This window comes from Lithobates pipiens, unplaced genomic scaffold (genome assembly GCF_037356315.1).
Source record: "Lithobates pipiens isolate NorthernLeopardFrog02 unplaced genomic scaffold, aLitPip1_a1.2 Scaffold_19, whole genome shotgun sequence".
NCBI lineage: Eukaryota > Metazoa > Chordata > Amphibia > Anura > Ranidae > Lithobates > Lithobates pipiens.
The window spans coordinates 372,097,406-372,117,176 of NW_027507764.1; the positions used below are offsets into that span (position 1 = coordinate 372,097,406).

Consider the following 19,771-nt stretch of genomic DNA (forward strand, 5'->3'; position numbering starts at 1 on the left):
TGATTCTGGGAGGTTTACTTCTCCATTTGAAGGTGGAACATGCTTTGCGGAAGGAGGCAAAGAAGGAGAATGGCAAGGCGATGGGAATTGTTTGCATTGCGTAAAGGAATCTGGGCAGGATTGTCATCTTTATCAGTGATGCCCTGCCAAACCATGATATGTTGAGAGAGTTCCATCTTTTAAGGTCCTCCTGTGATTCTTTTAGTAAAGGTAAAAAATTAAGTTTGAAGAGGTCGTTTAGGTTGGAGGGAATTTCAGTCCCTAAATAGGTAATATTCTGTGTGGACCACGTGAATGTGAAGTTTTATTTGCACAAATCTACATCGTTAGAGGGTAGCAATATGTTTAATGCTACAGATTTAGAATGGTTGATTTTTACATTGGATATTAGTTGGAACGTTTCAAGTTCTTGGATTATATTAGGTAGTGAGACATGGGGCTGTGATAGAAAAAATAGCATATCATCTGCGAATGCAGCAACTTTATAAGAGTGGTCTTGTATTTCAATGCTCTTTATATCTGGGTTTAATTTTGTTCAGGAGTGGTTCCAGAGTGAGGACGAATAGTAGCGGAGATAAGGGGCATCCTTGTCTTGTGCCGTTTTTTAGGTTGAAGGCATTCGACAGGTGGCCATTTGTGCGGACTCGTGCTGTTGGATTTGAGTATAGTGCAGCAATATAGGCTCTCATCTGGGGCAGCATGCCAATGTTTTTCAATACTGCGTCGATGAAATCCCAGGCCACCCTGTCGAATGCCTTCTCTGCATCAAGAGACAGGAAGAAACCTTTTTTTTGGATGTCAGCCAATGGTTTATGTTTAGGGCTTTAATTGTATTGTCTCGGCCCTCCCTACCAGGGATGAAGCCCACTTGATCTAGGGAGATTAAAGATGGTAGTAGAGGTAATAGTCTGTTGGCTAGGATTTTGGCATATATTTTAATATCTACGTTTATTAAAGAAATGGGTCTATAGTTTGTGACTAGGATCGAGTCTTTTCCATCTTTGGGAATGATGGTTATGTGTGCTTCCAGGACCTGTTTTGGGGGGTGCTGTTTAGAGTGTAGTGACTGGAAAGTTTTCAAGAATTTTGGTTTTAGAATGTTAGTAAAAGTTTTGTAATATTGTAGGGGTAGACCATCTGAACCTGGGGCTTTGCCTATTTTCATATCTTTTAAGGCCCTGTCAAATTCTTTGCCATTAATAGGAGATTCAAGTTCTTGGGCTACGTTCTCTGCTATTTTAGGGGGGCTATATTTCTCTAGATAATCTTGGATAAGTTTCGCTCTGGCCTCTGAGTTGAGAGGACATTTGGGGTTGGATGGGATATTATATAGGGATTGATAATATAATTCGAACTGTGTAGCTATCTCTTCATTTGAGGAATATGACACGCCATGGTTGTCTCTTATCTGATGTATAGTGGAAGCAGCTTTCTTATTTTGGACCGCCTTCACAAGTAATTTTCCACTTTGGTTTCCTTGTTCATAATATATTTTATGTTTTAATATATATTGTCGTTTAGCTTTTAGATTAAATTCCTCCATGAGTAGATCTCTTGCTTTTGTTAATTCCTCAAACGTAGCGACCGCCACATTTTTTTTGTGTAGGAGTTCAAGTTTGTTTATTTGATCTATTAGAGATTTGATTCTAGTTTGTTTTTCTTTTTTGAGTATGGTCAGTTTCTTTATGAATTCACCTCTAATGACGCATTTATGAGCCTCCCATTGATTGATGCGTGAGGTGTCTTCATTGTCATTTCGGGTAAAGTAGTCATTCAATATATATTTAAAGTGAAGTATGTCTATGGGGTCTTTCAGGACAGTGGTGTTCAGTCTCCAAGTTTTAGTTGTGGTATTTTTTTCTGGGAATGTCAGAGTTACCGTAATGGGAGGGTGGTCAGAGATAGTCATAGGCTCTATTGTTGAATTCTTCAGGAGTGTTAGGTCTGGTTGTGAAATGAAAAAGTAATCAATTCTTGAGTATTTTTGGTGGATTGTTGAAAAATAAGTAAAGTCTCTGGATTGAAGGTTGAGAGTTCTCCACGTGTCGTGCAACATTAATGATTGTAACTGGAGTTTTATTTGTTTCAGGGCCCTGTAGGGAAGGCTCGAAGTACCATTTGAGGTATCAGCGATGGGATTGAGGGGGACGTTAAAATCTCCTCCTAGTAAAAGAATGCCTGAAGCAAAGTTTGTTAATAGATCTTTGACTTTGCGAAAGAAAGCAACCTGTTTCAAGTTAGGGGCGTAAATATTAGCTATCGTGATAGGGTAGGAAGATAATCTGCCTTTTAGGAAAATATATCTCCCCTCCGGGTCCATCATTGTATCCTGGATCTGTAAAGGGGTTTGTTTCGAAATGAGGATAGAAACCCCTTTCGTCTTCCCCTCCGGATTTGTGGAGTGGAATACTGTGGGAAATCGCTTGTCGTACAATTTTGGGACATTGTTGGATTTGAAGTGAGTCTCTTGAATACAAACGATATTCGCTTTGTGTTTATGAAATTCAGAAAGGAATTTGGTTCTTTTAGTGGGTATGTTGAGCCCTTTAGCATTAATAGATAATAGTTTTAATGAAGGAGTTGTAGATTGTTGTCTCTGAGACGGCATTATATCTTATATTAGCGGGTAAGGAAAAAATAAAAAAGGGAAGGGGGAGGGGGAGAGCTCCTGAGAATGGGGCAAAGGGGGAGGGGGGGATTTAGGGAGTACCTAATAAAGGTAGTAAATAAGTACACCGGAGGAAGGGTTAGACCAGCTAATCCGACCTATATGTAAATGCCGGTAGGGTCAAGGAGTGGGAAGGGGGTACACTCTTTGTGTGGGTTCGAGGCCCAAAGGGGAACAGTTAGGTATCAAGATGTAGTCTGATTTATAGGGTGTTAGATGTTTGGTGTGTGAGTCCGGCATCCAGGGAGAATTATTGGGTATAGTTTAACCAAAAGGAACAGGGTTTTAGTGTCAGGGGGCAATGTGGGGAGCAAAAGATAGGTTCACCACCTTTTGGACATTTACGTTTAATGTCATTAGCTTGGGACCCTATTCTGATATGATTTACGGATCAGTGACCTCTTGTTCAGTATGGGCATGGGTCTCTTACAATTGTACATCTAGGAGAAAACCTTAAAAAGCTTTCTGAAAGTGGCGTTTTGCAGTGTGACCACTAGATGGTGCCCTCTTACCGTAGGGTAAGGTTGATGATTTAGATGTGTTGTGTGTCAAATTTATGCGATAAAATAAACAGTAGAGGAACATTCTTAACAACATTTTTTTTTTTAAAGTGATAGAGAAAAGAATGGGGCGCATTGATAATCCTGCTAGGCAAATAGTAATTCAACGCTGAGAGTGAACATCTAATAATTGTTGCAATCAGTGGTTAAGTCTATTGAATTTCTCCCTTCACGAAAGAATGGATCAATATGCATATTAAGACATGTAGGCTATGTCTTTCCTGAGCCCAAGAAAGGTGCACACCAGGAGAATTCTCAGTACGCCCAAACAAAGTATTTTATAAAAGCCGTAGGAAATTAATCTCAGTAAAGACAGACCTTATTGATTCCTAATGGAAGTTGTTAAAAACCAGTAACACTTAACTTGTGTAAAAAAAAATAAAAAAAATAAAACTCTTCTAGTGAGACTGGGAAGAAGGTTGTTCCGGTCTCCAGATAGTGTCAGATAATTAGGCCATAAGTGAATAGATCTTAAGTCGCCTTCCTGGCGGCATAAAGGAACATTCTAATTGTAGTGTTCGCTATCCCGATTCTACAAAGTAACAACTATGCAGAGCTGAATCCCTCCCCTCTATTGATAGGCTGCTATAACCGTCCATGGTGGAATTAGAGGGGTTATTGTATGGCTGATGAGTTAAAGTCCTCCTGTAATAGAGTCTATGTTGTGGAGTAGACAGATTAGTCTTTCTGCAAGTGAGCAGATTTAGGCAAGTTGTCTACTGTCTTGTACAATCGTAATCGAATGTTCTTCAGATGAGTAAATAGCAAGCCCTTCTATGCGTTCTACTCACAGTTCGGGTTTCAAAAACCCCCCTTAAATGGCTTACCTTTGGGGTACCGTTTCTTACCCAGATGTGGATAGGAGGGCTGATGACTTGCTGGGTATGTGCGTGCTCCGTTCAAAAGGCCCTATCTGGTGGTGAGAAGCCAGGTTTTGGGGGATTGGAAAGGAGGACAAGGCGTAGAAAAAAGGAAGAAAAACATAAGATATCGAAAAGGGATGGGAGACGGCAATGAGGTGTAGGCCTCAGGGTGTTCATTCTTCAGTAGAGGAGAGGGGAAGGATGTATGACTGAAGCTAAAGATGGGTATTGTGAATGGGATACAAAGCTGCTTGACTTCCGCTAATCGGCGGTTCAAGGTTATCTTGTCTTTACCGTGACGGAGGCAGACATTAATGTTTTAGGTGTCCATCAGATCTTGTCTATCGATACGGTCTCTTCTTCTGGGTGGGGATATTCCTGGGCTTCCATGCTCTGCTCCCCTTCCATAGTGTGGCGCTGACGGAGATCTCTGACGACGATCTCTGTTTCTCTGTGTTCTAGGAGTCATATTATTTGCGACTTCGATCCATGTGTCATGTATCAGGAAGGAGTTGTACCATTCAGGCACATCCGTTAGAGGGAGGTTGAGCGATTCGCAAAATGATTGTAGATCATCTGGGGTGCGTAGAAGAGCTGTGTGACCTCTCCATGTAGCAGACAAGCAGAACGGGAACTTCCATCTATAAGGAATCCCTCTGGTCCGGAGTTGGTGCAGAAGCGGGCGTAGGGCTCTGTGTTGCTGTAGAGTGATGTTGGAGAGATCTTGATACAACTTAATTTCATTTCCATTAAATAGCACTCTGTTTCTTTCTCTTGCTTTTTTTAGAATGGCTTCCTTCAAGGGAAAATTTACCAAGCAGCAAACAATGTCTCTCGGTGGGTCAGTGTCTCTACCCCTTGTTCTGAGGGCACAGTGGATTCTTTCAAATTCAATTGGTGAATCTGGGGGTCTTTCTAGCAGGTCGTTGAAAATGGACGTTGCAGTTTGTATTATTGGGGTCTGATCTGTTGCCTCGGGGACCCCTCGGATCCTGATGTTATGGCGTCTTCCTCTATTATCGAGGTCTTCAATATGGCGGTGCATCTCTATTAGGTGACACAGGTGGTTTTCTGAGGATTTTTGTATTTGTTTCAGGGCTTCAGAGTGGCGTGTTGCAGTTTGTTCTGCTGCTCCAATTCTTGCTGCCATGTGCTGGATGTCAGACTTTAAGTCTGTGATGGCCGCTGACAGTGTGGCCTTAATATCAAGGGCCACAGCTTGGAGATCTCCCAGGCTTAATGCTTGGGGGGCTGTGCAGGTCTGGGGGGATACAGCCTGTGAGGTTGAGATGCTGCTGGAGCTATGTAGGCTTTGTGGGCTGATCGCGCCGTCCGCCGCACCTCCGAAGGCTTAGCCGAGGCCGCGGCTTTGAGGCCTTCTCCTTGCTCCGGGCGGAACATCGTGGGGATGTTCGCAAGGGAAGACTGACCTGCATCGATGGTGTCCCAGGATCACGGAGTGTTTTGATCCCCCTTTCCCATGTCGTGTTTATGTAGCCCTGTATGCTTATTGTAAGCTCCCTGTATGCCGGAGGAAAGGGATCAGGCGTCCATCTCTGTCCACGCCCCCCTGGTCCGTATTTTACATTCGTATAAATTACTAGAAGTATTTTTCTGAACAACCTTTTAAAACAAGAACTTGAGAAAAAAAAAGTCTGCTGGTAGAAGAGGTCCAATATACCTCCCAGGTTTTTTAACGTACTTTTTGATATGTAGGATTTTAGTGTACGGCAGTCAGTGGTGTACATTGCACTAGCTATATGGTCATTTACAGAAAAAGGGAATTATAAAGAATTTTCTCAGGTGTCAATGTCAAATACGGTGTGATTATACATGGGGATATTTAAAAAAAAAAAAATTCTGTGGGAATGCCTTAGAATTCACAAAGCGATCATGAATGACCACCCGTAATGTGCCTAATGCATGTATTTACAATAATTACCAGCTCCATCTAGCGGTCTTGATGTGGTATTTTCCTGATTGTGGCAACTAGACTGAGCTTACAATAATAGGAAATAAACTGGTCTATGGCAGAGCAAGTTTAGCATCCAGTAGCATCCAGTAACTGACACCACTCACTGCTAAAGATGATTGAGGAGAAGGAGGGGGAATACTTCCCAGGACCAAGGTAGAAAAGTACAGTATTATTACATCTTTATGCACAGTAGAATAAAAATAGGAACCAAAAATAATTCAACTTTTCAATCATTTCACTCAGCTTCCCATAGACCCTTCAATCTCAACCAGTCAAAATGAGTCTACTAAAATATTTGGCTACCATTAGGTGGATTATTTGAAAATACAAGTACTGAGATAATCATTTTCAGAACTTTTTTCTTGCACCTAGTGACACTTTTTTTGGGGCAAAAAACTCTTGTTTAATATATTTATTCAATAAAGATAAGTCAAATATTGCATACTCATTACCTGTCACTTGGGTCCTTTAATACCCTGCCAACATCCAGCACTGCTCCTGGCTTTGGAGTCCATGTAATAACATTTGACATTTTAGTTATCAGCTGATTCAATGTTGCAGCATCATTTTTAATGTTTGTCTCTTTAATATACCTGCAATGAAAATAAATCACAGGGATGGATCACAGGAAGGCGGGGTTGTGAATTATATACAATATACGAAAATAAAGAAGAGAAATACTGTTCCTTAACTTTTGAAAATATAATGATTGTAAAACTGTATGTCATGTCCTCAGGCTGACTAATTAAGGAACTATACTGTGGACATGTTTCTGGTTACCAAGGCAGTATTAGATAGATGAGGGGAAATCGGAGTAGGGTTTCTAGTTTAGAGGGTAGGAAAATATAAATCTGGCCTTGCGTGTAAGCTGTACCTGCTTGTTATCCAGTAGGATGAAAAAATATTGTGGTTGGCATGGCTATCAGCCTGTAACTTTTCAAGCAACATCTGGACACATCTAGCTCTACACAATGCGTTCTGGATTGACAGCACCGCCTCCGATGTTAAAATTCTCCCACTGTAAGCTACAGGGTCCAGGAGGGAGACCCCGTGAGACAAAACATGAAGGAAAATATGGCCCAGTTAAGCCGCTTTCCCTAGGAGCACCCTGTGTGCTCGGTCCCGAGTCCCCCTGTTGCGTCCATTGACACAGACAGTGGGGCTAGGCCCTGCCCCCTCATCACAGGATTTGATTGACAACAGTGGGAGCCAATGGCTCCTGCTGCTATCAATCTGTCCAATGAGGAGAGAGACAGTGCCTGGAGCTGCTGCGCTTGTGCACATCCTCTGATTGGATCAAGCTCAGGTAAGGAAAATGGGGGGGGGGGGTCTGGGGGCAGCTACGGCACACTATTATCAATTGGATCCAATGGAGCCAGTTCACACATCTCTGAAGCGGCTCCGGAGAAAATTGCACAGGCATCTTGTGCATCTTCTGGTCCGTTTTAGGTCTGAATTCAGCCAAAAATTCAGTCTGAAATCGGGCCCCTGCTATGAGCTCCGTACAGCAGTGTGAACCCAGCCTAAGGCTTTAGAACCCCATTAACAGCCCAAAAGGAAGCAAATAGGAGTTTCATTGTTAGGGTTTGCATACACTTTAAGACAGGTAGTTTGTATCAGCAGTTATTAAGTAAGAATCCTGACATGTCTAATACATGTGCTGTATAACCACTAGAGGGATACAAGTACTGGGATATGTACTGAATATATAAGAATTATGACTCTTGGATATGGCTCCAAAAGGGTGATTTAGGGTCTATTGGGCTTAACACTGTGCCGAGTCTGAGTGGTGGATTTTAAAGCTGCATACAGTCAGCCTGTACAAATCAAAGGTCTTCTGAAGCCATGGCTGTATGGGTATATAGGCAAAACACATTGTTTACAGTACTTGCGTACTGCTCTGAATGCCTCAGTCCCAGTATGCATGTAAACATAGAGCCGCGGCTTTAGCCAGCTTGTACAGGTTGGCTGTATGTGGCTGAATAATCCACCTGTCATTCCTGGGCAGAGGAATATACTCGAATGTATGCCATATGGCCCTCTTGTGGCTATGAACAAAAGACCTTAAAGTAGTTGTTAAGCCACTATCTCATGTTTATATCACCCCCTTTGTCAGATAAAAAGCTGCATCCTAGTGCCTGTGCTTTATATATATATATATATATATATATATATATATATATATATATATATATAAAAGATTTCTACCTGTTTTAACAGAATCTCCCAGCGATAAGATGACTCCAGGCTGTCTGCTTTCCCCATGTGGTATCTCCAGTGGACAAAGCTGAGATTCCCCTGCTGACATCAGCCAGGGAGGAGGGGAGGAGAGGAGGTGAGAGCCTGGAGTCATGTGGTCCCTGTAAGACCCTGTTAAAACAGATAGAAATTGTTTTTTTTTTTTCCATAAAGCATAGGCTCTAGGACACAGCTTTTTATCTGACAGAAGGGATGATAAACAGATCAGTTAGTTTTGAAGCAGCAGGGAGCAGATCAGCGATAGTGAGAGATGACAGGCAGGGAGGGGGAGAAGGAGGACAAAGGGAGACAGGAGAGCTGCAGATAGCAGTGTATGTTGGAGACACGTATGCTGACAATGGTGTCAGGGCTCAGCAGCCCTGATATATCGGAGTCAGCATACAGAGGGGAAGGTAGAAGCTGGCAGGATCAACCAGGTATTTCAGGGGGCCAAAATACACAGCACAAGCTCTGTGCCGTATAACATGCTTTAAAGAAACAGGATCTTTATTTTAAATTTTTTGGGTTAACAAACGCTTTAAGAAGCAGATATGAAGATCTACAGTACCTAGATCAGTTGATTTAGGAAGCCAGGATCTTAGATGAAATGCTTGTGTAATAATGATTGCAAAAAGAATCCCCAAAATATTTGTTGAAGAGAAATCTAGAAGAAGGTAGAGGAGGAAAGAGCAAAAGTAGAGAATAATTAGTATTGAGGAAGAGGACTTAAGAGAGCTGAAAGTCAGAAAATGGAGATTAAAAGCAACACACAGAAAAAAAATTGTTCATGATGTCATGATGAACCCCCCAGGGCTCCAGTTCCACAGTAACTAAAATTAGGGCTCTTTTACTTTATCTTTTTTTATGTCTTGCTTCTTTACGCCAGGTTATCTGTTCTTGTCATTTGCTTTTTTCATTGAGTCTGGTCAGTTGGTCCTGCAGCTCGCCCCCCCCCCCATGGCCCAGGCTCCCATGGCCCAGCCAGATTAAAGCAGATTAAAAAAAGTAAGTACACAATTATTTTTTGTTTTGTGCAGGATAAGTAGTAGGAGGGGAGGAGGGAACATTTTTAAGAATAATTAGTGTAAAATTTTCTTCCACTTTGAGGCATGGAGGACAGGAGTGTTGAAAGATTTTATAATCTTCCAGAAGGCACTCCCACAATGTCAATTTCATATTTATATCCATATTTCCGGTGTTCTGACAAAATGTCAAACCTGGCAGAAGGAGCAACCCGCGTCACTTCCGTTTTCTTTAAACCATCATGAATTGCATGGTTTAAAGAAAGCGGAAGTGAAGTGGTTTGATTTTCTGCCGAGTTGCCTATTTTGTCAGGACACCAGATCACCATATTTTACATTCAGGTACCCAACATTTTATTACACAGGACTATGTTTTGAGTTGATAGAGACTAATAATGATGGCACTCGTATGTGTAGATTCCTCAGAAACAGTAATTGTCCAATCCTCTTGTGCCACATACTAGATAGGCCTGGATGGTGGGGCATCCTGATAATTGATTTCATGGCCCCCAATTAGTCATTATGATCATATTACCCTGACAGGTTTCAGCTTATCAGAAGTGATGAGCTGAACAGCCCTGGGTTCACTTTGGAAGAAGTTTGCCGAAATTCAAAGCTCACATGCCTAACCCGAACCCCACTGAAAACAATGGGAGCTGAATCTGTCAAATTAAAAATGCCCATTTTCTGGGCTAATATAAAAAGGGCTGTAAAAAAACATCATGGGGGGTGGGCACTGCCCCTGGGAACGTGTAACAAAAATCCATGCAATGTAAAAAATGTAATTTTTATCTTTGTAAATGGCTTTTTCGCTGTAGCATATGCTACAGCAAGGATGAAAAAAGTCCACACTCTGAGTCAGAAATGAACTTTAAGAGAGTACTTCACAAAACAAAAAATAATGTATGAGGTCCACCAAGACATTCATACCAAACCCTAAAGATTTGGTACAGATTTTATGGGATACTCTTTTAAAAAAATACATGAGGTCCCCCTAAAAGTTCCTACTAGACCCTTAATGCGAGCACACAACCTGGCTGGGCAGGAAAGAGGTGGGGGAGACAAGCGTGCACCCCTCCCCCCACTCCTGAACCATACCAGTCCACATGCCCTCAACATGCCAAGGAACCTCCTGGCAAAGCACCTTATCCTCATGTTGATGAGGACAAGGAACTCTTCCCCACAACCCTTGCCCTGTGGTTGGGCTGGTCTGCCGGCGTGAGTGCTGCTTGGAATTTGGAAGCCCCATATTTAGGCAATGATGTAAGGCTCTTTTCCATGTTTTCTTGATTAAAGGGCTGGGGATTTTTGGCCATGTAAATGAATGGGTCAATGATGTCAGTGGTTGGTAAGGAGGCAGCGGCTTTCTAAATAAATATGGTTATGTGGCCATATTATGCAATGATGTAACCTGCTCAATTAATTGACCATTTGCTTATTTGAGTGGGGATTCCTGGCCATATAAGTGAATAGGCTGGGTAATGTCAGTGGTTTTTAAGGACGCTGCAGCCACTGCTTTCTTAGCAACCATTGACAGCTGGAAACTGTCATATCTGTCTGTGACGAATGCCCTAACATGCAGACAAACATCTGAACAACCAGTGTTTGGTCAAAAATTCAGTTCAAACCGAACCCTGAGCTCATCCCTTTTTATCAGGGACCCTTTATGATAACCATCAGTAGTTTAAGACAAGTCAATTAATGTTCTTTGAGACTGTACACACTGTGGACCAATAAGTGTTTATTTCATGTGAACTGTTTAAGAAATATCTTGCTTAGGCTGACCATAGATAGAGTGGTTTTCTTTCCTGCAACCACTGGGAATCCATTGATTATTGCTAGCAGTTGTTAAAGCCGATAGTAATAATCACTGTCTTCACCTAGAAGATACGGCTTCCCCTGCCAGGAGAAGACAGTGATTATTATCGGCTATAAAAGCTGCTAGCAATAATCGCATGTAAAATCCAACAGGCTGGTTGTACCCAAGATGAACAGTCGATCAACTTGGGTAAATTCAGCCAGCCCATACATGGTTCAAATCTCGTCCGGTTCCTGCTTAAAGGAGTAAAGTTGTAAAGTCAGAAGGCTTTTTATCTTAATGCATTAAGATAAGAAGGAACCTTCTGTGTGCAGCAGCCACCCCAGCCCCCCCAATACCTACCCGAGCCCCCTCTCTGTCCAGCGATGTTGCACGAGTGTCTCGTCTACCTGGGACACCCATCCTCATTTGCTGAGACAGCAGCGCGGTGCCTTTGGCACCCACTGCTTTTAATCAAAAGCAGTCAGCCAATCAGGGAAGAGAGCGGGCGGGGCCAGGTTAGGGCTCAGAGCTGTGACTCTGCTCGAGTGCCCCTATAGCAAGCTGTTTGGGGTAGGAGCCATGAGTTCCGGCGAGGGGCCGCTCTGTGCAAATCCACTGCAAAAAAGCAGGCAAGTATTGCATGTTTTTTATTTTTAAAGCAAAAGAAAAATGAGTCTTTACAATCACTTTAACTGGCCGAGATTCAAAGTCTGGCTTTAATAGAGCTCTGGTTTAATGCCGATAACATTAGTTTATTAACCCCATAAGATGTGTTCATTAATGGCTGTGGAGATGCATCCCTGGGGTTACATCTTCTGGTAAGGTCAATGCTGGTTATGTGGATGTAAGCTTGTGATTTTTACAACAAGGGTGCCCCGTGTTTGTTCACACAGTTTTGGGGTGCTAAGACCCCAATATCACCACACATATTGAACTCTCTGAATTTCTGAGGACTGCTTAATGATGGAGAAGATCAAAGAAGAATTGCTTGCATGTCATCTGACCAGAAAAAAATTAAAAGAAATAGCATAACATACAGCATATGGAGCCTCTGGGGGGTTGTCCCAGAGTTGGGCTTTAAAATTAAATCAAATGGATACATTAACTTTTAAATTTGGGAAGTACAGTACAAAAATGAAATGTATACATTTTTTTTAACCACTTAAGTGCCCCCTATAGCAGTTTTATCTTGCTCTTCCAGATAGGGTACATGCTTGATCACAAAGTGAGACAATTTGGGGGTATGGTGGACTCTATGTCCATCGGCACCCAGCGATGATCCAGCAGAGAGGTAGAATGGTGGTCTGCCTATGTAAACAAGGCAGATTGCCATAATGCCAGTAGGAAAGGCATGGGTCCTGTGTCCCTAGTAAAGTGCAGTGCCGGTGCTACACCTAGGCAGCTGCTTAGGGCATACTGCCACCTAGGACGCAGCCACGGCTGCTGGTATACTGATCACATTATACAAGATCTTACAACTTGTATCTCTGGCAGATTCTCTGCTCTCCCCTCCAGAGGAAGCAGATCTTGTCCAGTCTCGGTGGTTCTCCTCCAGAGAGGCGCGGAAGTCTGCCTCAGCACACCAGCTCTGGAGCAGAGGTTCCAACTCCATCCTGGCACAGAGACACTGACTTCTCTCCCAGCCAATACCTGCTAAATGCAGAACACTGGGCCATGCACTGCATTCTGGGACATGTAGTTCTCCATGGCCTGCATCCTCCTCTGTGTAGGGGTGGCTAGCACAGTTCTGAACTATATTTCCCTGAATGCAAGGGTTTGTGTGGGGAAAACTTTATTCAAACACCAGAAAACTTTCCAAAACATTGTGAGTGAGTTGCTTAGCAGAAGGGCGGGTGTGTCACATGCTACCACATCCCAGATATCATAGAGGATGAGGTACAGAATGGTATATGTGGGTGGGGCACGGAGAGACCCCAAAAAAATGAGAATGGAGGACTGCTGAATGCAGGGAGTGTGCTGTGAGTATAGGCCTATAGGGGGTAAATGGGAAATGCATGGAGTGTGCGTATATTAGATCATTTTATACTGTTTTTAAAAATGATGTTCTTTATTTCTGGGCTGGAGGGTGCAAGTCAATATATACGCTTATTGGGATTTTTTTTACCAAAAATATGTAGCAGAATACATATTTACCTAAATTTATGAAGAAATGTGGTTTATTGGATAGGTTTTATAGCAGAAAATAAAAAATATTGTTTTTTTGTTTATTTAAAATGTCGGTCTTTTTTTTGTTTATTACGCAAAAAATAAAAAGCGCACAAATGATCAAATACCACCAAAAGAATGCTCTATATGTGAGAGAAAAAGGACATAAATTTTATTTGGGCACAGCATCGCATGACCACATAATTGTCAGTTAAAGAAACGCAGTGCCATATCGCAAAAAATAGCCTGGTCATGTAGGGGGTAGAGCTGCACGATTCTGGCCAAAATGAGAATCACAATTTTTTTGCTTAGAATAAAAAGATTGTGATTCTCTCATGATTCTCACAGTGTAAAATCTTTACATTACATTACATTACACAAAAAAAATTTGGGCTAACTTTACTGGTTTGTTCTTTTTTGTTTTTTTTTATTCATTACATAGTTACTTAGTCAGGTTGAAAAAAGACATCCAGTTCAACCACAAAAAAAAAAAAATCTATAAAAAAACAATTATATCATACAATCCCATATACCCAATTCTACACAGTTGATCCAGAGGAAGGTGAAAAAAACCCCAGCAGAGCATGATCCAATTTGCTAAAGCCGGAGGCAATCGGATTTTCCCTGGATCAACTTTACCTATAAATGTTAGTAACCAGTTATATTCTGTACATTTAGGAAAGAATCCAGGCCTTTCTTAAAGCAATCTACTGAGCTGGCCAGAACCACCTCTGCAGGAAGTCTATTCCACATTTTTACATCTGTAAGCCCTTGTACACACGGTCGGAGATTCCAATGGAATGTGTCCGATCGGACCGTTTTGTCGGATATTCTGACTGTGTGTGGTCTACATCGGACTGTTTCCGTCGGAGTATCCGATGGACCAAGTTTTCCAACTTGTTGGTAAAATTTTCCGCCAAAATGCTCCAATCGGACATACTCCGATCATGTGTAGAGAATTCCGATCGGACAAAGTGCCACGCATGCTCAGATCAAATTCCTACACCAAAGCTATTGGCTACTAGCGTGAACATAGTCCCGTCGTAACGAAATAACGTCATCATGTCGGATTTTCCGACAACTTTGTCCGACCGTGTGTATGCAACAGTTTCGGACAAAATCCGTCGGACAAAATCTGACGAACAAAATCCGACGGATTTGGTTGTCGGAATCTCCGACCGTGTGTACAAGGGCTTACTGTGAAGAAACATTTCGGTATTTGGAGATGAAATCTTTTTTCCTCTAGACGTAAAGAGTGCCCCCTCGTCCTCTTTGTTGACTGTAAAGTGAATAACCCAACAGCAAGTTCACTATATGGACCCCTTTTATATTTGAACATGTTGATCATATCCCCCCTTAATTTCCTCTTATCAAGAGTGAATAAAATCAGTTCCTCTAATTTTTCCTCATAGCTGAGATCCTCCATGCCTCTTAACAGTTTGGTTGTCCTTCTCTCCAGTTCCCCAATATCCTTTTTGAGAACTGGTGCCCAAAACTGAACAGCATTCCGGATGAGGTCTTACTAATGATTTGTACAGGGGCAAAATGGTATCTCTCTCTCTGGAGTCCATATCTCTCTTAATACAAGAAAGGACTTGACATTTCATGCTATTTTTGAGCTTATGATCTACCAAAACCCCCATATCCTTCTCCACTATGGATCCCCCCAACTGTACTCCCCCTAGCATGTATGATGCATGCATATTCTTAGCCCCCAAGTGCATAACTTTACATTGATCAACATTAAATCTCATCTGCCACATAGTCGCCCAATTAGACAAAGCATTGAGGTCGGCTTGTAAATCGGAGACATCCTGTAGGGACGTTATTCCACTGCATAGCTTAGTGTCATCTGCAAAGACGGAAATGTTACTTTTGATCCCAGACCCAATATCATTTATAAAGATATTAAAAAGTAAGGGTCCCAGCACTTCACCTTGGGGTACATCACTGATAACCTTATACCATTCAGAGTAAGAATCATTAACCACTACTCTCTGAATTCTGTCTTTTAGCCAGTTTTCTATCCATTTACAAACTGATGTTTCCAAACCTGTAGACTTTACCTTACACATGAGACGTGTGTGCGGAACTGTATCGAACGCTTTCCAAAAAAATTGCATTTGAAAGACCGCTGTACAAATACAGTGTGACATAAACTATTGCAACAACCACTATTTTACTCTCTAGGGTCTCTACTATAAAATATATATAATGTTTGGGGGTTCTAATTAATGTCTAGCAATGTCTAGCAAAAAAAATAAATAAATGATTTTAACTTGAAAACAACTGTCAGAAAAAGGTTTAGTGTTTAAACGTTCCTAATTTACATACAGAAGTCTATTCCATGGATGTAAAAGACAAATTGATACAATGTTTAGATTTAGCATTTCACTGATAGTGTTTTAAAACTTGGCAGACTGCCCAGACTTTGACTGGCTGAGAGCAGAGAGAAAATTTTCTGCATACCAAAGATGGGAAGATCAGGAAACCTTTTGTCAAGATCGCAACGTGGAAAAAAAATCGCGATAATGATTCTTCGCGATTAATCGTGCAGCTCTAGAAGGGGGGTAAATATTCCTGAGGTCAAGTGGTTAATTAGGTAAACACAAAGGCTGAAATTCATATTTTTGTACAGCAGCTGTGGCTCTTTGCAATCTTTTTTTTTTTTATATATATATATATATATATATATATATATATATATATCTGTGAAGATTCTTTCTTTGGGCACCTACTAAGCAGTAAATAGAACTGAACAATTTTAAGAATGAAAACAGTTTAAAGTGGGGTACTCCCTAAAAAAATAAAATAAAAGTCAGCAGCTACAAATACTGCCGCTGCTGACTTTTAATAATCGGACACTTACCTGTCCCAGGGTCTAGCGATGCGGGGGAACGAAGCCCCCCCTTGTTCCCCGCTCCACTCATGGCGCCGTCATGCGTACTGTGGGTACCCCTCTGTGGCTTCACAGCCGGGTACCCACTGCGCATGCGCGAGCGGTGCAGGGGGCCATGATACGCCGTACAGTCACCTCGGACACGTGACAGGTCCCAGGTGACTGTGCGGCACGAGGGGAAGTGATGTCACCAGCCCGGGCAAGGAAGAAGGCAGACTACGAGGGACCCCCTAGTAACAGGTATTTAGAGGTGAGTAAAACATTTTTTTTCCAATTATTTTTTTAATTTTTTTTTTAAAGAATTTTAAACAACTTTTTATTTTTTGGTGGCAACACCACTTTAACTATGGATTACCATAGCCTAACAGAAAACTTAAAAGTAGTACTTGGCTAATAATTAAAAGTTCCAGCATGCTGAGAATTTCGTGATACTTTGATAACGTTATATATTTTTATGTTTTACTTATGTAAGTGCATTCTTGTTTAGCATCGTAAGAGAAGGGTTCTGCCGTGTGTGCTCTCACTAAAGCTGGTAGACGTGCAATGCTGTTCTTTCTTTTTGTCTCCTACTTGTTGATTAGGGATGAGCTTGATGTTCGAGTCGAACATATGTTCGACTCGAACATCGGCTGTTCGCACGTTCGGGGAATACCGAACGTTATGGGCCGTTCGCACCAAATTCGTGTGGAGCTCACGGCCCACAATGCACTGCGCCATGCTTGGCCAATCACAGCACCGGCAGCCAGGAAAGCCATGATTGGCCACAGGATGCCTGTGGCCAATCATAGCCCAGGCTGTGTAGTACACGCCCCACACTATATAAGGCCACCAGTGTGGCGGCCTTGTGTAGTGTGTTGGCGTCTGTACGAATTAGTGGGTGTTCTCTGTGTACCTTCAACACAGTATACACCGTTCGTTATCGGACGATTTAGCGTTCTTGCTCTTCTGTAATTGAGCTTTTAGCAATCTGCAGGAGTTTGTGGGTGTTGTCTGTGTGCCCTGACTGCAGTTTACACCATTATATCCACCTATATAGCTAGCTATATTGCTCTTCTGTAATAGAGCTTTCAGTCAGCTGTAGGAGATTGTGGGTGTTGTCTGCGTGCCCTGACCACAGTATACACCATTATATCCACCTATATAGCTAGCTATATTGCTCTTCTGTAATAGAACTTTCAGTCAGCTGTAGGAGATTGTGGGTGTTGTCTGCATGCCCTGATCGCAGTATACACCATTATATCCACCTATATAGCTAGCTATATTGCTCTTTTGTAATAGAGCTTTCAGTCAGCTGTAGGAGATTGTGGGTGTTGTCTGCGTGCCCTGACCGCAGTATACACCATTATATCCACCTATATAGCTAGCTATATTGCTCTTCTGTAATAGAGCTTTCAGTCAGCTGTAGAAGTTTGTGGGTGTTGTCTGTGTGCCCTGACCGCAGTATACACCATTATCCACCTATATAGCTCTTCTCTAATTGTGCCATCTGCCATCTGCAGGAGTTAGTTGGTGCTGTGTGCCTCCAGCACAGCACAGTATACACCGGTATATACCCTTTAATTCCTGTTCTATAATAAAGGCATCTGCAGGAGTGAGTGGGTGTTGTGTGCCTCCAGCACAAAATAAAAAATACCCAATTGCTGGTTTTCCATCTCCCTTCAGGCCATTACCATGTCTGGAAGGCCAACAAGGAGAGGCAGACAGGCACGAGCCGATAAAATAGGGCAAGCAGGTTCTGTGTCTAGAGACAACAGTGCTGGTCGTGGACGCGGTGCATCGTCATCATCAGCACGTGGCCATGGGACACGTTTGTCCTTATTTTCGGCAGCTGGACGTGTTGAGCCACATAATGCCGAAGACTTGGTAGAGTGGATGACTAAGCCCTTTTCATCCTTCTCATCCTCTCTCACCCAGGCTCAGGGTACTAGCAAAACAGCTGCCAACGCATCGTCTTCCCTCATCTCAATGTCATCATTAGTGACTCCTTCCCTAGACCCACCACGTCCTCCTGAGGAGTCTCCTGAACTCTTTGAGCACAGTGTTGGGTACATGCTCCAGGAGGATGCCCAGTGTTTTGTAGGCTCTGATGATGATACTCAGCTAGAGGAAGGCAGTAGCGTTAGCGCAGAGAGAGGGGATGCTCAAGAAGGACAGCAATCTGGCAGTCATGTTCCACAAGGTGCAGCATACTGCCAGGTTTGCTCCAGCGATGAAGAGGGTGGGGATGATGAGGGCACTGACTCCACGTGGGTGCCTGGTAGGAGAGAGGAGGAGGAGGCACATGTCCAGCCAGGCAGGATGCCCTCCGGGGGCCAGCTTAGGGGCAGCACACCGACTGAATCACACCGCAGAGCTCCGCCTGTGCAGGAAGCTGCCTCTGCGCGTTATTCTAAAAGTTCTTTGGTGTGGGCCTTTTTTGAGACGAGTGCATCAGATCGCACTGCTGCTATTTGCAACATATGTCTCAAACGTATCTCGCGTGGCCAAATCATCAGCCACTTGGGCACCACATGCTTGACCAGACATATGTTGACCTGCCTTGCAGCTCGTTGGCAAGCGTACCTCAAAGACCCACACCAAAGAACAAAGTGGACCTCTCATTGCTCCTCATCAGCTGGGATCTCCAACCCCACTAGACCTTCAGTCCTATCTGAAACCTGCTCTGAGAGGAATGAAGGTGTAGAATTAGGTGTGTCACAGCCAAGTGCTTGTGGGCACTCTGCTAGCTGTACACCCACGTCCGATTATAGCAGGAAAATTTCCCTGCCCCAGCTGCTGGACCATCGGAAGAAGTTCACTCCCAGCCATCCACATGCCCAGCGGTTGAATGCTAGCTTGACTAAATTGCTAGCACTTCAACTGCTGCCATTTCAGTTGGTAGACTCAGCCCCCTTCTGTGAGCTTGTGCAATGTGCGGTTCCTCAGTGGCAGGTCCCCAAACGCCACTTTTTCTTACGGAAGGCGATTCCAGCTCTCTACCGGCATGTGGAAGGCAATGTCCTTGCCTTGCTGGTGCATATTACCGCTGACTCATGGTCCAGCAGGCATGGACAGGGACGTTACCTGTCTTTCACAGCCCATTGGGTCACTCTTCTGGCAGCTGGGAAGGATGCAGGACAAGGTGCAGTAGTGTCGGAGGTTGTTCCGCCACCACGCCTCCAAAATGCTACTACTGGTTGTGACACACCTCTCTCCTCCACCCCCTCCTCTTCTTCTTCCTCCATGGCCTCTTCCAGTGCTCTGTCCTCAGAACCAGCGGTGCTCCGTAGGCGTTCAAGGGGCTACGCAAGTACGCAGGCAAAACGATGCCATTCCATGCTTGTGCTGGTTTGTTTGGGGGACAGGGGCAGATATTTTGTCAGCTCTGCAGGGGCAGGCTGAGAGGTGGTTGACGCCACGCCAGCTTAAGCCAGGAATGGCGGTTTGGAACAATGGCACCAACCTCCTCTCCGCCCTCCGACAGGGACAACTGACCCATGTGCCCTGTGTGGCTCACGTCCTTAACCTGGTGGTGCAGCAGTTCTTGGGCAGGTACCCGGGCTTACAGGATGTCCTGAAGCAGGCCAGGAAAGTCTGTGT

At 43.3% G+C, this 19,771-nt stretch overlaps 1 protein-coding gene across 3 annotated transcripts in view; it reads right to left on the reverse strand.

The window, feature by feature from the left end:
• LOC143996967 (cytidine monophosphate-N-acetylneuraminic acid hydroxylase-like) overlaps positions 1-19,771 on the reverse strand; it is a 399,676-nt gene that overhangs the window by 32,214 nt on the left and 347,691 nt on the right. For all 3 annotated transcript variants that reach the window (XM_077492297.1, XM_077492296.1, XM_077492298.1), the window contains exon 10: positions 6,519-6,659. In XM_077492297.1, coding sequence (XP_077348423.1) covers positions 6,519-6,659 — 141 coding nt within the window. The remainder of the gene's footprint in view (positions 1-6,518; positions 6,660-19,771) is intronic.